Below are 25,655 nucleotides of genomic sequence, written 5' to 3'. Positions count from 1 at the left end.
AATGCCCTGCCAAACTGTAACAGTTCAGACATAGGTCAAAAACCCATAGTTTAATATACTTCGATTTTTTTTACAGTTTCTAAGTACCAAATACATTAATTGCATTGCACATTTATATTAGTTTTCCATCATCTTCCATCTGTTTTGGTTTTCTTTTGCATGCGTTCTCCTGTTTTTGGCACCATTTTGCTTCATGGTGTCTGGTTGTCATCCTTCCTTTGCAGTGGTCCCTTGTGTGATAGCTTTTCTTCTAAGATTAATCAGGCTTTAAGTGCTACCCAAATGTGTCATTTATTTCTTTTGTGGGCATGTGGATAAGTCTTTCTTACTGGTGACTTGTAGCTCTGCTCCCACTTAAGAGCTTTAGTCTGTTATGACTTAGGTAGACAAGATGTTCCTGTCTTTCTGTTGGCCCTTACAAACCTCCGTAGCTTTTTTTGATAAAAACTGAATACCTGTAGAAAAAAGGGTCTGAAGAAGGATCAGAATCTGTACAAAAATGACTGATCACCTCTGGAAGCTACTGGTTCACAAAATTCAGCATGTGTTTTTCTGAAAGATATTTCAGACTTGTTTCTTAGGCATTCATAATATATTCCACGTCAGCTGAGCTATGGTAACTATCTTTGTGCAAATGCCACCACCACCTTTTTGAGAGCTACACTTTCAAAATGTCATGCATTTGAATATAATACAGTTCTCATGAGCTAGTTAAAAATTGTTGTCATAGCTTAATCTGAGGCAGTAGCTGAGCTTTCCATTCTGCATTCCCCAGCTAGGGACAGGATTTGCGTATCATAGAATGGTTTGGGTTGGAAGGGACCTTAAAGATCATCTAGTTCCAATCCCTGGGCCATGGGCAAGGACACCTTCCACTCAACCAGGTTGCTCAGAGCCCCATCCAACCTGGCTTTGAACACTTCCAGGGATGGGGCATCTACCACCTCTTTGGGCAACCTGTTCCAGTGCCTCACCACCCTCATAGTGAAGAGTTTCTTCCTTTTATCTAATCTAAATCTACCCTCTTTCAGTTTAAAGCCATTACCCCTTGTCCTGTCATTACATGCCCGTGTAAAAAGTCCCTCTCCAGCTTTCTTGTAGAGCCCCTTCAGGTGCTGGAAGGCTCTGCTATAAGGTCTCCCCATAGCCTTCTCTTCTCCAGGCTGAACAACTCCAAGTCTTGCAGCCTATCTTCATAGGCCTCAGCCTTCTTATCATCTTCATGGTGCTCCTCTGGACTTGCTCCAACAGGTCCATGTCCTTCTTATGTTGGGCGCCCCAAAGCTGAACACAGTGCTCCAGGTGGGGTCTCATGAGAGCAGAGTAGAGGGGGAGAACCTCCTTTGACCTGCTGGCCACGCTTCTTTTGATACAGCCCAGGATACAGTTGGCTTTCCGGGCTGCAAGCGCACATTGCTGGGTCATGTTGAGCTTCTCATCAACAAAACCCCCAGGTCCTTCTCTTCAGGGCTGCTTTCAATCCATTCTCTGCCCAGCCTGTATTTGTGCTTGGGATTGCCCTGACCCATGTGCAGGACCTTGCACTTGGCCTTGTTGAACTTTGTGAGGTTTGCACGGGCCCGCCTGTCAAGGTCCTTCTGGATGGCATCCCTTCCCTCCAGCATGTCGACTGCACCATATAGCTTGGTGTCATTGGGAAACTTGCTGAGGATGCACTCAATCCCACTGTCCATGTCGCCAACAAAGATGTTAAACAGCGCTGGTCCCAATACTGATCCCTGAGGAATGCCACTCGTCCCTGGTCTCCATGTGGACATTGAGCTATTGATCACAACTCTTTGAGTGCGACCATTCAGCCAATTCCTTATCCACCAAGAGGTCCATCTGCCAAATCCATGTCTCTCCAATTTAGAGACAAGGATGGTGTGCAGGACAGTGCCAAATGCTTTGCACAAGTCCAGGTAGATGACATCACTTGTTCTTCCCTTATCCACCAGTGCTGTAACCCCATTGTAGAAGGCCACCAAATTTGTCAGGCATGATTTGCCCTTAGTGAAGCCATGTTGGTTGTCACCAATCACCTTCTTATTTTCCATGTGCCTTAGCATAGTTTCCAGGAGTATCTGCTCCATGATCTGGCTGGGCAGAGAGGTGAGGTTGAGTGGCCTGTAGTTCCCTGAGTCTTCCTTTTTTTACCTTTTTAGAAGTGGGGGTTATGTTTCCCCTTTTCCAGTCAGTGGGAACTTCTGGAACTGGACTGTCACGACTTCACAAATATGATGGATAGTGGCTTAGCAACTTCATCTGCCAGTTCCCTCAGGACCCGCAGATGCATCTCATCAGGTCCCATGGACTTGTGCCCCTTCAGGTTCCTTAGGTGGTCTCAAACCTGATCTCCTGCAGTGGGTGGTTCTTCATTCTCCCCGTCCCTGCCTTTGCCTTCTGCAACTTGGGCAGTGTGGTTTGAGCACTTCCCAGTGAAGACTGAGGCAAAAAAGTCATTGAGTACCTCAGCCTTCTCCATATCCCAGGTAACCAGGCCTACCGTTTCCTTCTGGAGAGGGGCCACGTTTTCCCTAGTCTTCCTTTTATCACTGACGTACCTATAGAAGCTTTTCTTGTTGCCCTTGATGTCCCTGGCCAGATTGAATTCTGTCAGGGCTTTAGCTTTCCTAGCCTTCCCTGGCTGCTTGGACAATTTCTCTGTATTCCTCCCAGGCTACCTGTCCTTGCTTCCACCCTCTATGGGCTTCCTTTTTGTGTTTGAGTTTGTCCAGGAGCTCCTTGTTCATCCATGCAGGCCTCCTGGAGTTTTTGCCTGACTTCTTTCTTGGGATGCATTGCTCCTGAGCTTGGAGAAGGTGATTCTTGAATATTAACTGGCTTTTTTGGGCCCCTCTTCCCTCCAGGGCTTTATCTCATGGTACTCTACCAAGCAGATCCCCGAAGAGGCCAAAGTCTGCTCTCCCGAAGTCCAGGGTAGTGAGCTTGCTGTGCAACTCTCCTCAATGCCTTAAGGATCTGGAACTCCACCATTTCATGGTCATGGCAGCCAAGGCTGCCCTTGAGCTTCACATTCCCCACTGGCCCCTCCTTTTTGGTGAGAACAAGCTCCAGCATAGCACCTCTCCTTGTTGGCTCCTCTATCACTTGGAGAAGGAAGTTACCATGAATGCATTCCAGGAACGTCCCAGATTGCTTATGCTCTGCTGTGTTGTCCCTCCAACAGACATTGGGATGGTTGAAGTCCCCCATGAGGACGAGGGCTTGTAAACGTGAGGCTGCTCCTATCTGTCTATAGAGGGCCTCATCTGCTTGGTCTTCCTATTTGGGTGGCCTGTAGCAGACCCCCACTATACTGTCACCTGTCCCCTCCCTTTAATCCTGACCCATAAGCTCTCAGTCAGCTCCTCATCCATCCCCAGGCACAGCTCCCTGCTCTCCAGGTGGTCACTGACATAGAGGGCGACACCCTTGCCTTGTCTCTCCTGCCAGTCTTTCCTAAAGAGCCTGTATCCTTCCATTCCATGACGCTCCAGTCATAGGAGCCATGCCACCGTGTCTCCGTGATGCCAGTAAGATCACAGCCCTGCAGGCATGTGCAAGTCTCTAAATCCTCTTGTTTATTCCCAATGCTACATGCGTTTGCATGGAGGCGTTTAAGTTGGGCCCCCGATAAAGCTGACTTACTGGCTGGAGTGGCTGGAATTCCTTTGTACTGCTCTTCAGGTGCTCTCCTGCTGACCTGTGATCCTTCTCCAGGCTCTGGGCATCTGTTGCTGGCACTGGCATCAAACTGGTAGGAGTGGGATGGATTGAGGTTCCCCTCCAGGTTTCTCAAAGCAAGTCCCATGGTCTAAGTAGCCAAACCCCTGGCTGTGGCACCATTCCTGTAACCATTTGCTGATTTGCCAGAGTAATGGCACTGGCCCTCTCAAACCCCTTCCCTTTGACCAGGAGGATTGATGAAAAACTACTTGCGTTCCAGAGTCTCTTACAGCCGCTCCTAGGGCTCTGTAATCCTTCTTGGTACTCCTCAGCCTGCTCCTGGCTGTACCACTGGTGCCCACATGAAACAACAGCAGCGGATAATAGTCAGTGGACTGTACAAGGCTTGGTAGTCTCTTGGTGACATCCCTGATACGAGCCCCCAGTAAGCAGCACACCTCTCTAGAGAGTGTGTCAGGTCAGCAAATGGGTGCCTCCGTACCTCACAGAAGAGAGTCGCCTACTGCTGTCACCCATCGCCTTTTCTTGGTTGTACTGGTTGTTATACAGGGAGCAGATCAGGCTGCCAGCATCTCTCCTGGTGTGACGGGTCTTTCCTCTTCAGTCTGCAGAGTGGTGAAGCAGTTCTGCGAGGGCACCTCAGGCTTCAGGGGAAGTTTCTTCCTCCTGCTGGTCTTTGCCGTTGCAACCATCCATTCTTCTGCATTAGTGGCCCCCCTCCCTTCTGTGTGTGCCGGTGGGGGAGTTTTTGGCTGTTTGGCCATGGGCTGTGAGTCCACTGCAGACTGCGCTTGGAACCAGCTGTCTGACTCCTCAGCCTCCCTGATGTTACACAGCCTTCTCACCACCTCCTGCAGCTCGGCCACCTGCTGCAGGAGGTCCTCCACCTGGGCACACCATTTGCAGGTGGATCTGCCGCCTGTCCCTGCCCCAGGAAAAGGTCTAGGCACTTACTGCAGCCTGAGGTCGGCACTGCAGCCTCTCCCTTCAGCAGCTTCGTCTGCGTGGAGGCATCGGCCACCGCCGGGGTAGATGGTGCACACCCCCCAGCCGGAGCTGCAGCCTTTGCTCTCCAAGGAGTGCCTGCCATTTTAGCCCGGTGATGTTGAGGGATATGGGGCATTAAGGTAAAGAAATTTGGAACAGGTGACATTGTCTTCCCCAGACACCTCATTCTGTTCTCCAGACGTGTACCTCTTCCAAATTATACTTTTGAAAATTGTGGTTTAATATGGTAATTGTGAACAACAGAACAACACATCCTTCATACGGAGTTTGCTGTCACCTAAAATTGTACTCTGCTAACTTTCCATGGGGAACTTACTGGGTTTTTTTTGAATGCTCAAGACATTCTGACCTTTTGCTTTGTCTAGGTTAATTATACTAACAGCCTGAGGCCACTGATGTCAATATCTCAAGGTGAATTTCCAGGAAGGAAAAGCATCCCAAAACACTATAAGCCATATGGAAAATCCAAAGGTAATTTAGACACTTTGTTCTACTAGTTTAAGTCTACTCTTAACACTGCACAGAATGCGAAAATTTACTTTTATGGCGAGCCACAGTGCTTCTTTGCTAGAGTATTGCGTGTCTTTGCCCTCTGAGTCAGTTCAGAGTATCATTTTCTGAAGCCTTAATGACTTCAACCTTGATGGTCTAAGACCACTTCTGTCTCACTGAATAGTATTACAGCGGTAGAGGTTACTGGAAATCCAAGCAGTAGCACCTGCCTGGCTTCAGTGTGAAGGTTGCTGTGCCGAGGTACCTTCAAAGGAGTATTTGCCGTGCTTACATTGAAGGTGAACGTACCAGTACTGCTAAGGGCTACAATGAAAGATTTTTAGCTTGTTTCCTTAGACTGCTGGCCTTCTAAGTAGTTGTCCCCCTCTACTTCCCACAAATCTTAGGGTGAAAGAAGTTCAGTAAGAAAGGACGTAAGGATGAGCTGCAAAAGTAGAGCTTTGGCAACTTTTTGGTTGGCTGTATTTCTAGAGGATTTACAGGCTTTAATTTTATAAACCTTTTCTATTTTTTTTTTCCCCTGTGAACTGCAGAATGGATATATTTAATAAGAAAACAAGCACTGACAGGAAATCGTATGATTTAAGCTAACCCATTTTATTTCATATCCAAAGTGGATTAAGAGCACATGTGCTACCACCATGTATCAATCAAAGGTGTTAACCTGAGAGGTGCTAGCTTTACTGTTTATAGACGTTCTTATATAGTGTTAGTGTATCCTGATCTCCAAGAGCTCTCTTAGATCCATGTTGCTTCAGAGCCTTCAGATGGTAATTCCACTGGTTGATTTTTAAGATGCTTTGACAGTAAAGCAAAGTATAGTTGAATTCAGATGATTTATTAGTTGAAGTGATTAATTGGTTTGAGTCAGTTGTTCCCCTCCTGTTATTCTTTAATTTTATTCAGCTTTACAAATGCAGTCAAAGAAGGAAGGCTGATGTTTGCTAACGCAGTATATATGCATTAAACACCATATATATAATCAGACAGAAAAAGGGCTTAAACTGAGTTAAGTTTATTTTGCAAACAATTGCACCAGTTGCATTTAACAAATTAGTAGTGCCATTTATTTATTTATTTATTTATTCAGGAAATTCTAACTGGAATCAAGGTTTTTTGTCTCAATATGAAGAGCGTTCTGCAGATGCTTCTTTTGCTCCTGCTAACTCACACAGTTACCAAACAGATGATGGATCATCTTCCTATGGACTAAGATCTAATGACTTTGCAATGATGTCTGCACTCAGGGACTCTTTTGCTCTTCAGACTGGAAGTCCTGCCAGCAGTATCAGTGAATGGCTGAGACAGTTCAGCCGATCTGCTTCTGGCAGTAATTCAGCTGGTGGGGCCTCTTCCTATGAGACAAGTCCAGTGAGTGAGTACTCGGCAGAATACATGTCCAATGACGTACGAGGAAATAAGCTCCCTGATAACAGAATCTCATATGGTGGGGAAAGTACAGGTTGGAGGAATCCACGAGTGTGTTCAAAAGCAAGGAGTGTAAGTGATCAAGGATTACCCTATCCCAATTCTTCTGCCTCGTATCCTTCATCTGGAAGATATTCCACAAACTATCCTTCGCAAAGCTATTCCTCTTACAAGAATGATAAGGCTGTGAATACTTGTACATCTTCTGCAAATGCTGCTGTTTCAGGAAGAGGTGGCTCTAGGTGGAACGAGGACTCTAGGTGGAACGAGGACTCTAGATGGAACCAGAGCTGTAGCTGGAACCAGGAGTCTAGCTGGAACAAGGAATCTAGCTGGAACAAGGAATCTAGGTGTCAAGGATTCAGGCATCAGAAGGCAGGCTACAAGAGTGATTGCGGTTCACATCAGTACTCATTTTCTGGCAGTGGTTCGTACAGAGATTACCAGCAATTCAGAAGCTCGGATAAGATGTTCGATGAAGATGCTGTTGGTCTTACTCCCAACATTTTGAATAGACTACGAGGAAAGGATATACCTACAATGACCAGGATGCTCGAACAGTTGGCTCCATATTATCCAGCACTTCAAAGTAAGATTGTGATTAGCTTTCACGTAAAATGAATTATGTCAACATAGTTGCTTTAACATAAGCAAGAGACGGCGTGTTGCAGAGATAGTACACTCTCTTCAGAGGAGTTGAGTTAATTTTGCTCAACATCTGTATCAATTGAAGAATGGCATTAATTGCCTCTCTGAGGAGACTTGCCTCTTGACAACTAAATAGAGCTGTGAGTGGGAGGAAGTATTGATAGCATAAAAATTTCCTGAACTGAAAAGTTTGTCTTAGGTCATCTTGCTAACTAGCATCTTATATCATGATCAGAGTTTGTACTGTTGGGGTGGCAACTATGGGGAAGGAATATATTGGCATAAAGAAAAAAATATTGGAATGTGTGCAGAACCAAAGTTGGATGGCATTATAATAGATGAAAATACTCCAAATGGATCAAACACATTGGGACAACAAGAGAGAAATGTTATCAAAGAGCTGGTTTGTTGTATGACAAATTATTTTTTTCCAATTATTGTAGAAATATTCCTTAATATTAAAAATAGTGATATACTATTCAAAATAAAAGATTCTCCTTTGGAAACAGATTATAAGAGGGATTTAAAGGGAGGTGGGTGTATGCAACTGTATAGCTGTCATTGGGCGTGAGTTTGGACAAATGCGAATTATACTTATGGTACTAGAATTAGTAATTAACTAGGTAGCTGGTTAATAGTAAAACTTTCATTTTAACAATTTCTCTGCTGTGTTATGTGAAATAACATGAAATAGAAGTAACTTTAAATGTTTTTATCTCCCCTTTCTAGAACTAAATATTCAGACATTAGTCAATGTGCTAGTAGAAACTAGAGGAAAAGATTAAGGAGCAACAACAGCTGAACTGGAAACAGATGAACAGATTCAAGGATCTCCATCTCTTGGCTTTCAGGAAAGAGACTGCATTTAATTCTGTGTTTGACTGGTTTTGGAAGGGAAAGGGAGGTAGGGTTTAATTTTTTAACATGTGAAATATAGCTGGAACACAAACTTGCACAAAACGGAGGTGAACATACTATTTTGTTTAGGCTTTTTTAATGTATTTGTTATATCTTAGTATATTACAGAAAAAATCTTTTGTTATTTTTTGAAAATATGTTAATGTTATTCTGTCAGCAAAAAGCTAATAACCCTTTTAACACCCTTCCCGACTCAGAAAAAAAGAAAGGTTTACTTTTATGTTATCTACTTAGGAAGAATATTCACTGAAAATACAGGTCCGTTGCATGAAAATACAGGTTTGCTTTTCTTCACGCAAATGTAAGGCCAATTTAAGGCTTTACAATTTGCATATTTTTAGAAATTGATACACTACATTTCTGTTTAGACAAAGAAAGGAGAATGTCACAGCAAAGGTATTCTCTGTCTTAATGTGATGCTGTATGAGGAAAATGTAATCTGTTCTAGGGGACTGGTATGTAATGGGATGCATTACTTGCTTTTGTTTTTGCAGAGTAAAAAGAGACATGAAATATATGCAGATTTCTTTAATCATGTCGTTCAGAACAGAATGGTTACAAATCAACTTAAAAACTCGTTTGATCGATTGATCCATACAAAAATAAAAATTCTTGATTCTTTCTACTGGCGAAAGCATACTAAGAAAGAGTAGAACCTATAAGGCAATCAGATAAAATAGTAGGAAAAATAAATATTGAAAATTACATACTGACTGAGAAATACTTACCAGTTCATGATGTTTATCAGTGGTCCATACTTACGTTTTCTTTTCCCCACACTTCTGAGCCTTATGCTCATGAATGCCTGGCTTTATATGTCTACTTTATATCATCTAATCCAGCTTATATGTGGATAAAGAAAAGGAGTAAAGTGAGACAGTTTACTCCCCAGTGTCCATTTTCCTTTTCACTGCTGTGTTGTGGACTGTCATTTTTCTTCTCACCCATACCTGAAATATTTCTCTGTCTCTGTGCATTAAATACTTGTGCTAATCCAGGGTTAGTCTTCATGAGCTGCCTCATATCTTTTTGCATTCACTCAAGTAATTTTTTTGGATCTTGGCATGTAAATTTTAACACAAAGGCAACAAAGCAATTGACAACAGAGCATATAAACTCCATCCCCTAAAGTTCTTCTTCTGTAATTGTTTGTTTATGCATCAGAAAAGATCCACTTTCCTTTTTCATTCCTGTTCATGATTTCCTTTTCTCCTTCTCATATTTTATTGAAGGGTTTCAGTAGTTTCTAATGGCATAGACTCAGTGCCATACACTTTTATCCATTGAATTACATAGTAGACCTTCTTCTTTAAAGGGGGAAAACCATTATTTTCTGCCACAGGTGTCTGCCAGAGTTTTGATTTAAAACTCTGTGGGACTGATCATTTATTATCTACATTTAAAAAATATCAGGAATTATTTCTACAGATGTTACTACCATAGGTTTTTTTTCCATAGAAAGTATAGTGCAACTAAAATTCTGAAACGGTAGAAAAGTGTTGCTAGAAAACGTTAGTGCTACAGCTCTGTCAACTGAAGTTAAGACCTTTTCATCTGAGGTTGTTGTAGAGAGCTCTTTTTTCCCCATTTCTCACTCCCTTTGGGATTTTACTGCCATGACTGTATATCCCAGTGGCATACAGCAGCTGGATGATCGCTGCCCAGATTAGATGCTCTTTCTGCCTACACATTCCCTTCTTATTTTTCATTCTGGGGAACAGTTCCTGTCCCTGCTTGTTGTGCAGGGTCTTACACTGGGGAAACGGTTCTTGCATTTTGAAACGGAGTTGGAGTAGTGACCACATTAAGATAGGAAATGCTTTTCAGAATTGATCTACTAAAGGTTTCCTGAGCTGTAGATAGCATTTGGAGTCTTGTAAATGCCCTTTGCTTCTCTGTTTCCATTTTCAGTTCTTACCAAAATCAGTGAAGTTCTTGAGGTGATTGTCTGTTGGTTCTTATATACAAGCACTATGATGTAGGGAATTTTTTTTAAGCTGGTGGTTTCTTGTAATATGAACTCCATGTCTGCCTTATCTCTTATGTGCAATTACTACCAGCAGTGTGTTCTTCTTGGTTTCTTTCAATCGCTTGGCTGAGCTAGTTTCAGCTGCATCACTGCTTTCTCTTTAATTCTCTTTAATCTCTCTTCTTTCGAACGATCTTTCTAGCTTTGGAAATTAAGAGCTTTGGTGTGCAATTTCTGTACTGATACTGGCCTGGGGTCTGCCACTTGGCACTCCCAGGTTTGACTGACTTTTGGTCCATAGCTGTTACCTCTGCAGCTGATTTCAGAGACTTTTTTTCCCCCTGTGTCCCATACGAGCAAACAGGTATAGCTGACTTGTGTCAGATAAGTAGCATCTTTGTTATTGCAGGAACGCATTCCTTCCTGGAGTTCAATTTCCTAGTATTCAAATGAAGGGCAAAAAGAAAGAGACAGAAGCATCTTCAGGATGCAACTCTGCAAAGGGATAGTTTACCTCTGTGACCGGAGTGATGAATGTTTTTCCTTTTTTTCAGGGCTGTGTAGAATTGTTAGTACTAAGCATCATTGCCTCATTTGGAGGGCTTCTGTGACACCTTCCCTTCCTCTGTAGGGCAAGGTATTTGCAGCTCGGACTGTTTTCTTTTACAGGGTCCCTCTCTCAATCAGTTTTTGCCAATGGGGACGTCCACCCTGAGGATCTATCTGCCTGTTTCACTTCTTTCTCTCTAGCCAGCAGCTCATCCTACAAACAGGAGAGACTTTGCATTCTGTCTTACTTGTTCTCACTCAGTTCGACCCTGCCACCTTTAAAGGGGGATTCAACTCACGCTGGAAAAGGAGAGCATAAATCCGGTCTTCTGACCTGTTTGGCACCTGACCAACAGTGTCCACAAAGGCACCAGGTGAGAAGACCTCATGGAAGAAAAAAACCAAAAGTAAGATGTGATTTAACTTCTGGCTACTCTTTACTCCCAAGAAACCTCTTTGCCTTACCTTGCTCCCATGTGGTATAGAACTGGAGCAGAATGAGTCCTCTGCTTGTTCCTGTTTCTCTGCACTCTGGTCCTTCTTCAAGAAACAACCTTCACGAGGTAGGCATTGATAGCCTGCAGAGCAGCATCACTTGAAATGTTTGCCATCCTTCAGCACTAATGGAGCTACACCACAAGCTTTGGCACCGAGGCAAGATTTCTGAGGCTGCACCAGAGCCCGTTGCACCAATTTCAGTTCTCCTTAAAAAGCCATTGATAAAAGTCCAGAGTAGAACATGTTTTTGGGGATAAATGGTCTGCTTCCCAGCCGGTTTCTTGGTCTGTGGTGTATCTCCTTTCACACCTGCAGAAGCATCTGTTTCCCAGGGAGACGAGAGTCATTCCAGTCCAGAGCCACTCTGGTGATTATCCGCAGCAGGAAGGCTCCTTTAGAAAGTGCCGGAGGCAGTTGTTCCACACCAAGGACTGTAAAGTACAATGAGGTTGGCTGAAAAAGGAGACATCCTTCACAGGAGACAGCTTGGGAAATTTCTCAGGCTCCAGCTTTTTTAGTTTTAGTTTGGCACCTTGGATCTGTTTATTAATGATCCTCAGAATGCTTTCCTAGAATTACTGCATTTCATTTGGGCGGAGGTATGACCCAAAAGGGACAGATTCCTTAGTGGGAAAGGAATGGGGAAGCTCTTTTGAATGGGGCCTTTTAATGGAGAAGCTCTTTTGAGCCCAAAACATTGGGGCTCTTCCTTTATTGTTTGTTTCTGAAGAGAACGTATCTCGTGATCGTCTTGGCCTTCAGGGGAGGTAAGGTTCAAGCAGCAACTGTTGGAAGTCTTTCTCCCTTGTCTTCTTAACGAGAAGTAACTTTCGCAGTTCTTTCAGAGCTGTTGGATGAGGTGGTCTCTGATATGGGTCATTATTCCTGCTCCCCGCCTCACCCAGAAACCATCCCTCGCCCGTCAGGCGATGATGCCCAAAGTGCTTTGGGAGAGCTCCTTGTTTCCGCGTGCCTATGCTATGGAGACCATTGGTCCTCCCCCAGGTATTTCACACCAGAAAAGTGTTTAGGAAATGTTGCTGAACCGTCACTAAGGGTGTGGCTGCTTATCGCTTGACAACCAGCAGCAGCTTCTCTGCACAACAGCTGTTTGGTAACTGCACACTTGCCACTTGGCTGTCTTCACCCTGACACCAGACACTACGCTCTCGCTGAGACCCTGGGAATAACATGGTAACACTGATTTTTTTTTTTAGATAGGATGTCTTTCTGTCTGTGGACCCAAACCCTCCCTGCCTAATCTCTGAGAGTATCTGCCTGGTATCACTGACAGCATCAGTTTATGTATAGGCACTCCTATCAGTGACACCTGCCTGTGTCTGTATGTAATTATGAAATTTGAAACAAAAAAGCATGTGTGGATGGCCTGCATGCAATGAGGTGGGGCTGGACTTAGGCATAAATCAGTATTGCTACAGTTTAAGAAAAAGTCTTTGAATAAAAGCTAAATGCTTTTGCCTATAAACATATCCTGAAGAGCAGCAGTTACATGTAGGTAATATTGCTGCTTGAATATTTTTAAGTGCTTTGGGTAGCGCTGGTGTTAAGATTTTCTTAGAGTAATCAAAGAGAACCTGTTAACTTCTCTTGCTTCCTCCAAGTTGCTCTGTCAGTCACTGCAGGTCATTACTTTTTTGCTTCAGTTTTTCCACCGAGTCCCTCTCCATCTGTAAATGGCAAGATGGAGGGTAAGGTTTTGAGAATGTTTGACTGTTGATTCAAGGCCACTCTAAGTAAGCGCTTCAGCACAAAAACGGAAGGCTGTTGGTGTTAAATGAGCCCACTAAGCAGAAGGAACTATATATCCAGACTAGTTAGATATAGTTTATTTTTGTAGGGAACTCATTGAGGAGGATGCAGTATTGGATACAGGTTTGAAGAAGCTGTATTTGAAGATGTCCCAAGGATACCCTGAAAGAAGGTGGCAGCTCAGCTAGAAAATAAAAAGATAAGGCAAGGAAAAAATGGGCATCGCTGTCAAGTGGGAGGGACCCCTGAACCGTAGAAAACTAGGATACAGAAATAAAACCACCACCCCCTTAAAAAAAGCTGTACAAAAGTGAAGTAGACGAAGAAGTTGGTCTAATATTTTTTACTTAATTTTAAATTCTGTATTAAAAATTAATACATTAAACTCTTATAAAAGTAAGGCACATGCAAAACATGTTGTGCAACTTCTGACTTTCAACTCTCTCACAAACTAACAAGCATTATTTTAATTTGGCATTTCTAAAGAGTCATTTTTTCCCCATGCAGGATATGTGGAAGAAGATTAAGTTTGACATCGCACCAGTTAAATCTAGGTTCTGTGCTTTCTGTACTACAGTAAGCAGAGATGGTCATATCGTAGCGTCATACAAAATAAAAACCAACTCAAGTACAGATTCTGAAGGTGACGACCAACATACAAAGTTTAAGAACGTGAAGTTATATCCATTATAATACATCAATAATCTTATTCAGTACAGGATGATTTGGCAACTCCAGTCTGTGTAACACCAGTGTGCAGTTCGTAGTTATCAGTGTCATACGATGCTGAAGACCATGGAAAGATACTGCTCGTAGGACACTTGAATCCAGCCATCTTGATCAGTATCGTATCGTCGGAATACATCAGTCAGCCTCTGAAAAGGGGGAAAAAAACCATACGCTTTTGTACAGTGGGAAAGTCCAGACTGCCGTGTATTCTATTCCCCTTGCCACTTTGGTTTCTATAGCTTATCAACACTTTCTGTTCATCCCCTCTGTAGATACTTTACAATCTTGTGCCTATAGAGGTAGCTCTTTGCCATGTCTCGTGCTTCAGCCGTGTAGCAGCTCTGCTTCTAAAACCATTTTTATGATACAATACCTAAGGAGAGCTAGGCAAGTCTTTATAGATCAGACAGCGATGTATGACTGGCTTTAAAGGGGGGGGGAACAATGCACAATTCTCGTTAGTCATTTGAGAGTCTCCTGGAGACAGAATCCAGCGAGTACCTTGTCCATTTCTCATCTCCTAGCCAAATGTGCTGTATGCACCATCAGCATCTGAGTTGTCCCTGTAAAACCCCAGAGGTGCCAGGCAGTACAGTGGACCAAAATAACTACCAGCATGGGTTCACTAACACCAGTTGAATAATACTGTATTTCAAAGCCCTCTTTACCAGAGTTTAAGTACAAAGCATAATCGGCTTCTATTACAAATGAATATAAAAGCAACTGATGGCTCAGCAGACTATAGACTATGGCTAGAGACATAAAGGAGAACAACAAAACACCTGTATGCAAATAACAGAGATACTACTTTTACAAGGTGTGCCTTTCTCTTCCTGTTGCATATCAGAAGATCTCTTAAGATGCTGTTGCAGTGCTGGCCAGCGTCAAAAGAGCAACCTTTTTCCTATCCTACTAAAACTCAGCTCATCCGCTGCTACAGTTTCCCCAATTCATCCCCAAAGTCTTACATACATTTCAGAAAAGTCAGAGATGCTTAGAGAAACCTTAATCACTGAGCTGAGGAATCATCCAGTAATTGATTTCTAAACAAAATAATACACCTGTAAAACTACAGCTCGCTCTTGCTCTTTCGCTCTCTCTGCACGCATGCATGGCAGTTACTGAAAGGGTTTTTGTTTGTTTGTTTTAAATGTCTTTTACTACAGTTGCCCCTGCAGGAACAGCAGTGACGAAAGACTGACTAATTTTGCTGCTAGGTCAAATTCCTTTTGGTCAGGGCCTTAAACAGAGAGATAAACGAAAAACTCACAATTCACAGATACGAGAATGGTGGGCACCATGGGACATGACACACTCCAGTTTTAACACACCCAAGATCCAGAGGAAGCGGGTGTATCAAGCTAATGGAAATAGTGTTAAAATGTTTTCCTTTTAAAACACTAAGACTATTTAAGATTTTTTTTGCCCCATAAAAGTATTTAACAGGTCAAAAAAATTGTATGAAATTTACTTGTGATGCAAGTGGTTAACAAGTGAAGACCAATAAATGAAGATGTTCCTAGCATCTCTTGTATACTTTATTCAAATAGTTTATTTATAAGCAAGTTCGACATCCAATATTATAATTAAATTGAGAACCATAAAAGTTTAAGGTGATTTTTTTTTCTTTTTTCAATTGACATTAAAGTACGTCTCCTTTCTTACCTGTAAAACAACACAGCACTGAATAAAGTCATCAAAAGCAACTTGTCCTCTTCCTTGTCTGTCAAATTTCCGAATAAGGATATCGTAGAATTGATCAGACAGTCGGTAACCTTGGAAAAGAGAAAGGCTTTAAAAGGTTTCAGTTACCACTGTCCTCCTATAAAAAGAGCTAAGCTGTTCAGCAGGTGTGTATAACAAAACCAGGAAACAGTAAGCAGTTAAAAGAGAGAATTTTTTTTGCCAAATATCTCTGTGTTAAACTAAAATGCATGCAGTAAAAACCATGCTTAATTATAGCAGAGTCACAGTAAATGTTAATTACTGATTCAAGTGATTAGTTGGTTGAGGGAACGGTTTAGGGCTGCAACTCAAGTTTTGGTAAGTGAGGTCAATTAAATGAAAGTTCCTGTTGCCATCAGTGTGCTAACTGTAGTGTAGCCCCCTGGCTCGCTTTTGAAGAGCAGCACGCTGTATCAATACCTTCGTAAGTTCAGCCCTTTACCTGAAGTATTGGTAACGCTCTCAGAGCGGCTAACAGGGGAGACAGAAGCCATTCCGTGCATGTCCTGACACATCCAGTTTCATTTCTTCCATTAAAGGAAATAGTGTAGAAAGTGCCTGTGGCATGGGTATCTTTAAAGGTACCTTTTACCTCAGAGGGTAACTGCCTTTCACCTGCCTCACTTTTAGTCACATTTCTCAGAGCAGAAGAGCCCTAACAATAAGCAGCTCATTTGGTGACATAACCCAACCATAAAAACTGTAATTACAAATGAATTACCAAAACCTGTTAGTGCTTGCTTTAGTTCGTTTTTGTCAATCATCCCAGAATTGTCTCTGTCATACGTTCGAAAGACATTCTGCCAGTCTGATATGTACTTCCAGACTCCTGTGAATTCATTGAAGTTCACACCGCCTTTGTTTTCTCTGTCAAACATGCCTGAAATAAAAAAAAAATAAGAAACACACATAAAACCTTAGTTATACTACTCTTCAGTAAGATCTTCTAGTATTTTAAGAAGGAAGCGAGAGCGCTTTGTAGAAGGTACTGAAGACAGAAAAGAAATCGCAAAAATACAAGTGATATTTTCGAAAGTATTGCCAAAAAAAGCAAGTAGCTGTCCACTGAAGGAGGGCAAGATAAAGAAAGATAAAAGAGGACCAGAATGAATCACAGAATGTTTGTTTTTCCTGGGTTTTCATTCCCAGTTTGGAATTATTTAGGGCTTGGTTGATCATTCAGTGACAAGAAGGGGGGGCGGGGTGTTCTTTCCTAAGGACTCACGGAAAGTCTACAACATCTGTTGACTGCCAAAAGTGCCGGGATATTCACCTGCACTTGACTTACTGATACTGTCGTGATACAGACAGCACGTTGCACAGCGATGGAGCTCGGACTGCTGCTGAATACTTACTACAAGCAAAGCAAAAATTTTAGTCCTTGGATTTGTGAACTGTACAGTAGGAAAAATTTTTTGTGCTTGAATTTTTATCCTTCTGTTCTGCCATCATCATCTTCCACATTACTGGCAATTATTTTAGGACTACAGAATTCAAACATTGTAAAGCTTCTGTTTGGTCTTTTTGGAGCAGAACATAGGATTAAAATGCAAGACGGGAAAACTAGTTATGAAGACAAGCTATATAATATCTTTTTAGAATATGTAAGCTGACAGTTTCCCCACACATAAATTCCATTTACTATCTATTCAGTTGTACAGTAACATTTTCTCAGGCTACTTGGACAAGCGCATGTCTGTGCACACAAAGGGCATTCCTGTATTATTCAAAAGGGAAAATACTTGAGTTTAACTTACTACTGATGGGCTGTCTGGAGGAGGAAAAAAAAAAGAAAAAAAAGAAAGAGAGTAAAGACATATCGAAACATACCACCTAACAATGAAAGACCAGCTTGTTAACGCTACAGCCGAATTAGTTCAAAAGACCTTTAAATAGGCATTCATTATGAGAGTAGAAATACATATTGTATATGTATTGTAGTATTTGTACATACTTATTTCTCTAAAACAGTGCACCAATTGACAGCATTCTCAATAGTCTGAACAGATCACAAAACAATATCTTGACTATTTCACACCACAACTACACTCACCAAGAATTGACCTGACTGTTGCTGGATTAAATGGAGTCCATGTGCCTGAAACAAGAAAAAATCACTTAGTTCCTCAATCCTAAGTAACATTTAAAAAAATGCAACCAACCAACAAACCAACCAAAACAATCAGGTAAGAACTTAAACAGTGAACTCAGAGCTAGATGACATGGAGCTAGCATATTATAAAATAAGGCTGCTTTGAAGTAATTATGTTCTTGACCATTCAGAGATGACTTCAGACCAACGCTTTACAGATACTACACAGAAACCTATATTTTCCAGGCTGCACCAAAAAAAACCCCAAAACCTTGGAAGGACTAAGAAGGATTCTTTTCATCCCAGGTAGTCAAGAGGTATGGGATAAAAGGCAAGATCAAAACTGAAGTCCCACTATTTCTGCTGATGGGAGGAGAAGAATTTTAACTGAAACAAGGTCTCCTATCCATTCCTCACTAAAAACCCAGCTGCTTATTTTCCTATTTTACAGGTGGGTTACTCCACAGCATTTAGTTTCTGACAAGTGAAAAGGTTCCTAACATGGCATAACCACACAGTGCAATTTAGAGTTGAGTTTGGTATAAATCCCACCTTCACTGCTAAATCAATGAAGTGTTAGTTTAAATTAGTATTTTTCAGACCAAGAAATGTTGCTGCTTGAAAGGGCCTGAGCTGTGATCACCTGAAGAGGAGCTTTGTACTTCTCTGAATACTTTGACAGGCTAGTCACTCTGGATTAGTTTTCACTCTGTTGGAAGCATTCCAGAGTGCTAGGAAACATTAAGTTTTAAATTAAGAGAAATACCGTGCCTCATCTAGAATTTCACCATCAATTCTCTAAAGCCTGTGAAGGTACCAAGAGGACCAAGAAGCAGGTATTAAATTCACTGAGGTTGAGTGCAGGGACCAGGAAGGAACCAGTAAGACTAGGGGTACTGCAGAGGCATTTGCAACGCTGCAGTTAGCCGACCACAAATACCTAATAGAACGGCTGTGTTGGTATTAAGCAGGCTTTGTGAAGGCACAGCTGCTTTGCTGGATCAAGCTGCAGTGGTGTAAGTAGCACTTAAACCAGCACCAAATTTCTCCCATCGAAGGGAAACTCTGTCAGTGTAAGTCTACAGATGCAGCAACGGGGAAAAACCCTATACTGTAGGCAGGCCACATGACTATCTGCAGATAAAGGAAACAGCAGCAGGGAAGAGTAAAAATCGCTCTGAAAATGCTTAAGCAGTATTTTAGACAGAGAACATCAATACCTTAGAGTTGTATGTCTCCTGACAAAAATAAAAAATAATGGAATTATTAGTAGGGTGCCAGCATTTAACTCAACAAAATAGAGGAAAAAGGGAAAACACGGTTTGGAATTTAACTTATTTCATGTCGAAATTTTCGAGAGACTCATAGAGACACTATATAGCGAAACCAGAGCAACTCGAGTGCTCAAAAACTCTACTGATTTCAGCCTATTGCAATAAACAGTAAAAGACTGTTCCCCTCCCCTGACTTTACTATTAACTTTACATGGCAGCACAGAAAAAAAAAAGAAAAAACAAGAAGGAAGCATAGGATTTTATTGTGCAAACAACTATATTAAGTGATGATCAGTCCCTCCCAGGTAAGTAGACTGTTACTTGGCACACACTTGACATGTGGAAAAGCTGAATGTCAAAACCACATTGAACTTCAAATTTTAATGACCACTATGCAGACTTTTTTAATGTTTTAGAAATAAACACATAACATTCTTTTAGCCCATGTTAGATTGCAGGACAGCTACGCACAACCATCCACTAGAGGATATATTTTGAAAAGAATATAGTGAATTGTTAGTGACTTTGGTGTACAAGATCTAGAATCTCTCGGAATGAAGGAAGCTTATAGTTCTGTAAATATTTTGTCTAATAGTCAATTCACTTGGTGGCATTGTACAGAGGCCTCATGTTTAGCCTGTAGTCAAATCATAACTTACAAATATTTAGCCGCTGCCTCCTAAAGGTCTCATCCCCTCCAAATACAACCTCTGTTCCTTGTTCCCAGCTCTATGACTCCATGACTGCTCAGAAAAAGTCTGCATAACTGTAAAGCACTGAAACTGCTAATCTACACTGTAAACAAGGAAAGAAAAGAGTTCAGATAGTCATCACTACCTACTACCCTTAAATTCAGTCAGATGAGAAGATACTTAAAATATATGACGTCTAAAAAGACAGCTAAAGCCAGGTTCCCTCATCATTATAAACAGCACTGTAACCTTAAATGAAACAGCGACTTAATCAATTTAACTTTGCTTTTGCTGAAGTTGTTATTCAAAATAGTATTTTAGTTATGGATCAGGTGCAGCAGCTCCAACATATTACTTCTAATTTATCAGATATATTATTAAACAAATATTCTAGTAAATCCAGTTTAGTTACAAGACCACAGTTTTACTAAATAGAGCCATCCAAATTTATTTCAAGTCAGGTGATTACTGACAAAAAGGGGCCTTTCCATCTGCGTGCACTGCAGCTCACAACATCAGTTTAAGCCCTTCTCAGTCCCAAAGCACAGGAAAGAGGAAGGAATTAAGTCTTGGGAGAAGGGTAACTCCATACGGACTCAAAGGTGCACAAACAGCTTCAATATGCACTTTTTCAGATTCCTAAGTGGAAAAAAAAGCCCACAAAGTACAACCCTCCCCATCCTAAGTCACCAGAGGAAAGTAAAAATAGGCCACTGGAAAATTTTTTTTGTTTTTATTTTGCTTCCATGAGTTATTTGACCATACCCTAGTTAGTCTTTAAGCATTATGACAGGGAACTGACAGACTACTAGGAAGTTTTAATACTAGATCTCGAGTGCATCTTTCTACTTTGTTAGGGAAAAAAACAAACATGCCTCATTTGGAAAAAAAAAAAATTAAAATTACCATCTTCAATCCTGCACCATACTGTATGAAAAGATTTTATGTGCAGTAAATAGGCAGGTTGTAAACATCTGATCTCTGTCCAGGTTATACACAGATCCTAGTTAAAAAACAAAGGTTCAGTAGTGATGAGAGAAGAATATATAAATCATCATTTATGTTTTCTAGGAAGCAGAGCTGGAAAAAATAAAGGGATGTGCACGCCTTCATTCCCCAGAATACAAATCAGTAATGTTTACAATAGGTATTCAGTTTATAATGCATTATTACTAACATGCACCAAACCCAGAAAACTTCCCTTGAAATCCAAAAAAAAAACCAAACCAGGAACAATGGGCTCGGGGCAGGGGGATCAATAAAATCAGGAGGACTGTCCACTTTTTTCCTCCCCTTCAGCCTTTTGCTGTAGATTAAATAGTATTAATCGGTGGTAGGAACATTTTCCCCTCCTCAATCAAAGAATTATGGCATCAAGTAACCAGTCTCACATGAAATTTATCATCAAGTTTACACTGAACTACCTCACTGCTCATTTACAGACTTACCATTGGATAGTGCCTGCTGAAGTTCATTATCAGATATTATTCCACTCCTATCTTTATCAACCCTGGGGGGAAAAAAAAAAAAAGCAGTAAGCTTTAAATGGCTGAAATTAACAGGTTCCACTTACAGAAGACTTCAACATTCTGGGTCTTACTTGCCAGATAAAATGAATCTTTTCCTGAAAAGTCACTAACTGCATTTTACTTGGTAAACCATTCACAGTTACTGCAAATTAAACGCTTCATTCAGACTGATGAGACATTCTGGAACATGATAAATGCTACAAAGAAAACTGCAAGACTTAGGAGCGAAGAGACACGCAAAAACACACATGGGCAATACAACAGTTTGGGCATACTCCACACAAGAAAGTATTTTTATTTATTTATTTTTAAAAGAACTGCAGAGCACACCATGCTGGTTAAGTCCACAAAATGCCTAATGTCACAGTAGTAAGCTGTTTGGCTGCCAAATTGGAGCCCCAAGTTTGGCCCCCAGTGCCACTCAGAAAGGTATTGGGAATGTAGAGAAAGCCACTGATGTAGCCAGTGCCAAGTACTGAATGAATCGACTGCAGGGCCCCTGACCCTTTTCAAAGGGGTTCAAAAAGTGAAAAAGCACAGGCAGGTGCCAGCTTCCATTGAGCCTTCACAGTCTATTGTCTTAGAGAATGGAGTTCTACCCCAAAATTAATAAACTAAGTAATTTCTGCCCAAATAAAGCAGAATTGTGCCTTCTTTAGAAGGATATCTGAAAGTGGTGGGGACTTCCCTCCATTTTATACAAGGACCTTCCCCTTGACACTGACAGTTCTTATTTCCCCTCAGTTACTACCATTCCAAAGCAGAGTCCCTTTTTTCCTTGTTTTTTTTTCTAAACCTTTTCAGTTCATTCTAGTAGATTCCTCCCCTTCTCAAAAATTACATAACCTCATAAAACATTCAAACTGCATGCATAACTTGCACAGATTATAGTAACAAAAAGATACTCCCCTTCTTTATTCTCTATTTTCTCTTTTCTAGGTATTTGGAACATTTTTTACCTTTTATGAGCTGCTGCTAAGTGCTAAGCTGGTATTTTCATAAATATGTGTTATGACTGACTTATCTTGCTCCTGAGCATCATCAGACAGCTTAGGGCATGTTCATTTTATATACAAAATGATGCAAAGTTAATGTCAGTCTTCCTCACGGACATCAGGTATCTACTCTGGATTTCATCTGACCACATCTACCCGTTTTTTGAATGCTTCCAGGGATGGTGACTCCACCACCTCTCTGGACAGCCTGTTCCAATGCTTAACTACCCTTTCTGTGAAGAAATTTTTCCTAATATCCAATCTAAACCTCCCCTGGAGCAGCTTGAGCCCATTTCCTCTTGTCCTATGGCTCGTTACTTGGGAGAAGAGACCAACACCCACCTCACTACAACCTCCTTTCAGGTAGTTGTAGAGAGCGATAAGGTCTCCCCTGAGCTGTCTCTTTTCCAGGCTAAATAATCCGAGTTCCCTCAGCTGCTCCTCATGAGGTCTGTGCTCCAGACCCTTCACCAGCCTTGTTGCCCTTCTCTGGACACGCTCCAGCACCTCAATGTCTTTCTTGTATTGAGGGGCCCAAAACTGAACACAGTATTCCAGGTGCGGCCTCACCAGCACCGAGTACAGGGGGACAATCACCTCCCTGCTCCTGCTGGCCACACTATTCCTGATACAAGCCAGGATACTGGTGGCCTTCTTGGCCACCTGGGCACACTGCTGGCCCATGTTCAGCCAGCTGTCAACCAACACCCCCAGGTCCTTTTCCGCCAGGCAGCTTTCCAGCCACTCTTCCCCAAGCCTGTAGCATCGCATGGGGTTGTTGTGAGCGGTCCAGGGCCCAGCACTTGGCCTTGTTAAACCTCATCCAGTTGGCCTCGGCCCATCGGTCCAGCCTGTCCAGGTCCCTCTGCAGGGCCTTCCTACCCTCGAGCAGATCAACACTCCATTTATCCAGCAAACGACGCTCCCTTTCATTCTACATATATTAGATTTCTTTAAAGGCCTTTGAGACTTTTGTAGGTTGAGAGTCTCTTTGGAAACTATACAGATTATACTAGTTGCACCAGTTCTAGCCATCATATCCATACTCAATCCTTATCAAACATATTCTAAGACTTACACAGTAGTCTGCCAGAGAGGAATACTTTCAATAAAAGCTGTGCAACTCTCCTCACTAGCTACTTTATTTAAAATGGTTTCTACTGGTTTGCCTGGTGTGGAAGTCAGACTGTCGATCCTCTTCTTTCTGGACCCTTTAAAAAAAGAAATGGCATCACGCATTCCTTCTCCAAGTTCTCAGATGAAGTGGTTTTACAGAAGGCAAAGTAGGTAAGCTGCCACATTCCTGAGTCACTTGTGAGTTACCAAGTAAATACTAGCCAGTTTAGCAACTTACTAGTGTTTGTCTGCTCCTTAACCTCTTCTTGCTGTCACTTGAGTCAAGATAGATCTTCTGACATATCTCCCACAAAAATGGACGCAACATAGGAACCTCCCAAGTTTCCTCAACACGACACAGATGTGAAGAACTCCTTTAGCGTCATCACTACTACGGTCTCAATGACATGTTTTTTTTTTAACACGGGCCTGCTAACTCCCTTGCAGGTTCCTGGTCCAGATGCACTCAAGCGAGTATTTGCTGTTAGTTTTTCAGTTTTCCATTAAGCGTTTATCAGACTGTTTTTACAAGCCTTCCTGTACTGCTACCTTGACCCTCCAGACTTCATAATCCTTTCTGGATTCTCAGGTCAAAAATGACTTCAGCGTTTTCCAGGTTACCTTTTCGCTTCCACCAATCCCCCTTCCCTTGCTCTAAAACGCAGCCATACTTACTCCTCCTCAAGCCTTTCTTAAAGCTCCCCCTCAGATTCCTCCTACAGGGGTAGAACCGCGATGCCCACCCGCCCTGCAGGGCCCCAAGGCAGCCAAATCCTGCGCGGGATGCCCAGGGCCGGTGACAGGCTCCCCGTAGCAGCTGACCGTTTCCGGGCACCTCCCAACGCCCGCTCCCTCCCGGTGCCCCCTCGGGCAGCGGCAGGCCCGGCCCGCCCGCCCAGCAGCACTCGGCAGCGCGGCCCGGGAACGACGAGGGTGGCGGCGGCGGCGGCCGCGGGGCCAGGCCCGGGGCCGCGGGAAGGGGGGGGGGGGGGGCTGGGCCCTGGGCCCGGCAATCGGCGGCGGGGGGAGGGAGCCCCCTCAGCCGTTAGGGCGGCACGCGACGCGGGTCGCCCCGCGAGGCCCCCCAGGAGTCGGGGGGGGGGGGGGGGGAGGGGAGGGCGTGGTGCGGCCTCACCTCTGGAAGACGTTCCACAGGAAGGTGGGGTCGGGCAGCGCGGCGCCGCCGCCGCCGTTGGGCCTGTACTGATACCCCGCCGCCATGGCCCCGCCGCGGAGCCGCCGGGCAGCTGGAGCTTTCCTCCCCGCACTTCCGGCACGGGCCACCTGACGCAGCGCGGCCGGTGACGTCGATGAGCCGGGCAGGCGCACGGGCCCCGCCCCGGGGAATCCCGCGAGGAGCCGTTGCCGCGGCGACGGCTGCGGGGCGGGGCGGGCCCGGCCTTTCCCCCCGCGCGAGCAGGCCCGGCGGGTGGGTGTCGCCGTTTCCCCGCCGGGACCGAGCCCTCAGGGGCTGCCGGGGCCAGTTCTGCCCAGCCCCAGCAGAGGGGCGGCGCCTCGGGACGCCTGACGGAGGGCGGGGGCAGCGGCCGCCGGGGCCTGAGGCGAGGCCGCCCCGCCGGGCGCACTGCGGCCGCTGCCCGGGGCCGGCGGCTTGGGCTTGAGCGGAGCGGGCAGGGCCGGGCGTAGGGATCCGCGCTGGCGGGTTAACGGCGCTGCTCCACGCAAGGCCTCGTCCGGCGTGAGGGTGTCTGCGAGGGCAGGAGCCGTCCCTGTGCCCGTTCCCTGGCAGGCAGGGAGCGACTAAGGGGCCCCCACTCGGGGGAGGTGGTTTGGCACGGAGGGGAAACGGCGTGCGCTTAACATCCAAGAGAGACGGGGTTACCGCCGCCGAGGAGGAAGAGGGTACAGGGAGGGACAAAGCCCGGGGATCTGATTCCCTTGGACAAACTGAAGATCGAAAGCGCTTAGGACAACTCCAGGCATGGCCCAGAAACCACAGGGCTGAAACTGAAGTACAAGCTACGGTAGTCAGTATCGCCTCAATAATTCTTAACCGGGCACAACCCTCCAAAAATCAGCCCAACTCCCCTCCCCCTAGCTGCAATTTCTAGGAACAGTGTAAGGTCCCGTGGGACCTGCAGCGCCTCCAGACCTCGCTAAAACTCCTCGGGTGCAACTTGGTGCCCTCCTGATCCATCCTCATCCTTCGGGACACGCTCCCTCATCAATGAAGCAAGCCACAATCTTTGTTTTACCCTTTGTCCACACTGCTGACCTTTCATGTATCTCTGCAGGGTAAGGAGTCATCAGTGAGAGCAGCGCAATGGCACAAGGTCTGGGCATTCACAGGCCAGACGAGTTACATATACAAACTCCAGCATGTTAATTAGAACAAAGTAGGCTTGTGTCTTCCTTGTACTTATTTCTGACAACTCATTTTAAATTAACAATTTTCTAGTAGTATTTTATAATTAGAACAGATAATACTGAATATTAGCTTTAAGCATTGATCTGAAAATACTGTGGAAATAAAAGCCAATATTCTCATTTC

At 43.6% G+C, this 25,655-nt stretch overlaps 2 protein-coding genes across 3 annotated transcripts in view; one reads left to right on the top strand and one right to left on the bottom strand.

The window, feature by feature from the left end:
* The window catches only part of LOC142592880 (uncharacterized), a 41,203-nt gene extending 32,780 nt beyond the window's left edge, over positions 1-8,423 (top strand). The window contains exons 13-15 of the mRNA XM_075705039.1: positions 5,064-5,169; positions 6,302-7,228; positions 8,017-8,423. Of these exons, the coding sequence (XP_075561154.1) occupies positions 5,064-5,169; positions 6,302-7,228; positions 8,017-8,072 (1,089 nt within the window). The 3' untranslated portion in view covers positions 8,073-8,423. The remainder of the gene's footprint in view (positions 1-5,063; positions 5,170-6,301; positions 7,229-8,016) is intronic.
* Positions 8,424-13,319: 4,896 nt separating this feature from the next.
* Positions 13,320-24,364, bottom strand: PDCD6 (programmed cell death 6). Of its 2 annotated transcripts, none has more exons than XM_075704680.1 (6): positions 24,279-24,364; positions 20,952-21,013; positions 17,499-17,543; positions 16,167-16,325; positions 15,386-15,495; positions 13,320-13,866 (listed from the first exon to the last, which is right to left on the bottom strand). In XM_075704680.1, exons 1-6 carry the CDS (start codon positions 24,362-24,364, stop codon positions 13,768-13,770), a joined length of 561 nt encoding a protein of 186 aa, XP_075560795.1. In that variant the 3' UTR covers positions 13,320-13,767. The 2 variants fall into 2 exon arrangements, with proteins under 2 accessions (XP_075560795.1, XP_075560794.1); XM_075704679.1 differs by lacking the exon at positions 24,279-24,364 and adding an exon at positions 23,106-23,124.
* Between the last annotated feature and the right edge of the window lie 1,291 nt (positions 24,365-25,655).

Source organism: Pelecanus crispus, chromosome 2 (assembly GCF_030463565.1).
Source record: "Pelecanus crispus isolate bPelCri1 chromosome 2, bPelCri1.pri, whole genome shotgun sequence".
Taxonomy (NCBI): Eukaryota; Metazoa; Chordata; class Aves; order Pelecaniformes; family Pelecanidae; genus Pelecanus; species Pelecanus crispus.
The sequence above is the reverse complement of the archived record's forward strand: the minus strand, read 5'-3'. Positions and strand labels throughout refer to the sequence as shown.

Excerpts from the sequence above, each read along its gene's own strand:
- PDCD6 (XM_075704680.1), bottom strand. The coding sequence starts at position 24,364 with ATGGCGGCGGGGTATCAGTACAGGCCCAACGGCGGCGGCGGCGCCGCG. Across the intron at positions 17,544-20,951 it reads TCAGCAGGCACTATCCAATG|GCACATGGACTCCATTTAAT; the intron begins GTAAGTCTGTAA and ends TTCTTGTTTCAG. Across the intron at positions 16,326-17,498 it reads AACAGTCAGGTCAATTCTTG|GCATGTTTGACAGAGAAAAC; the intron begins GTGAGTGTAGTT and ends TTTTTATTTCAG.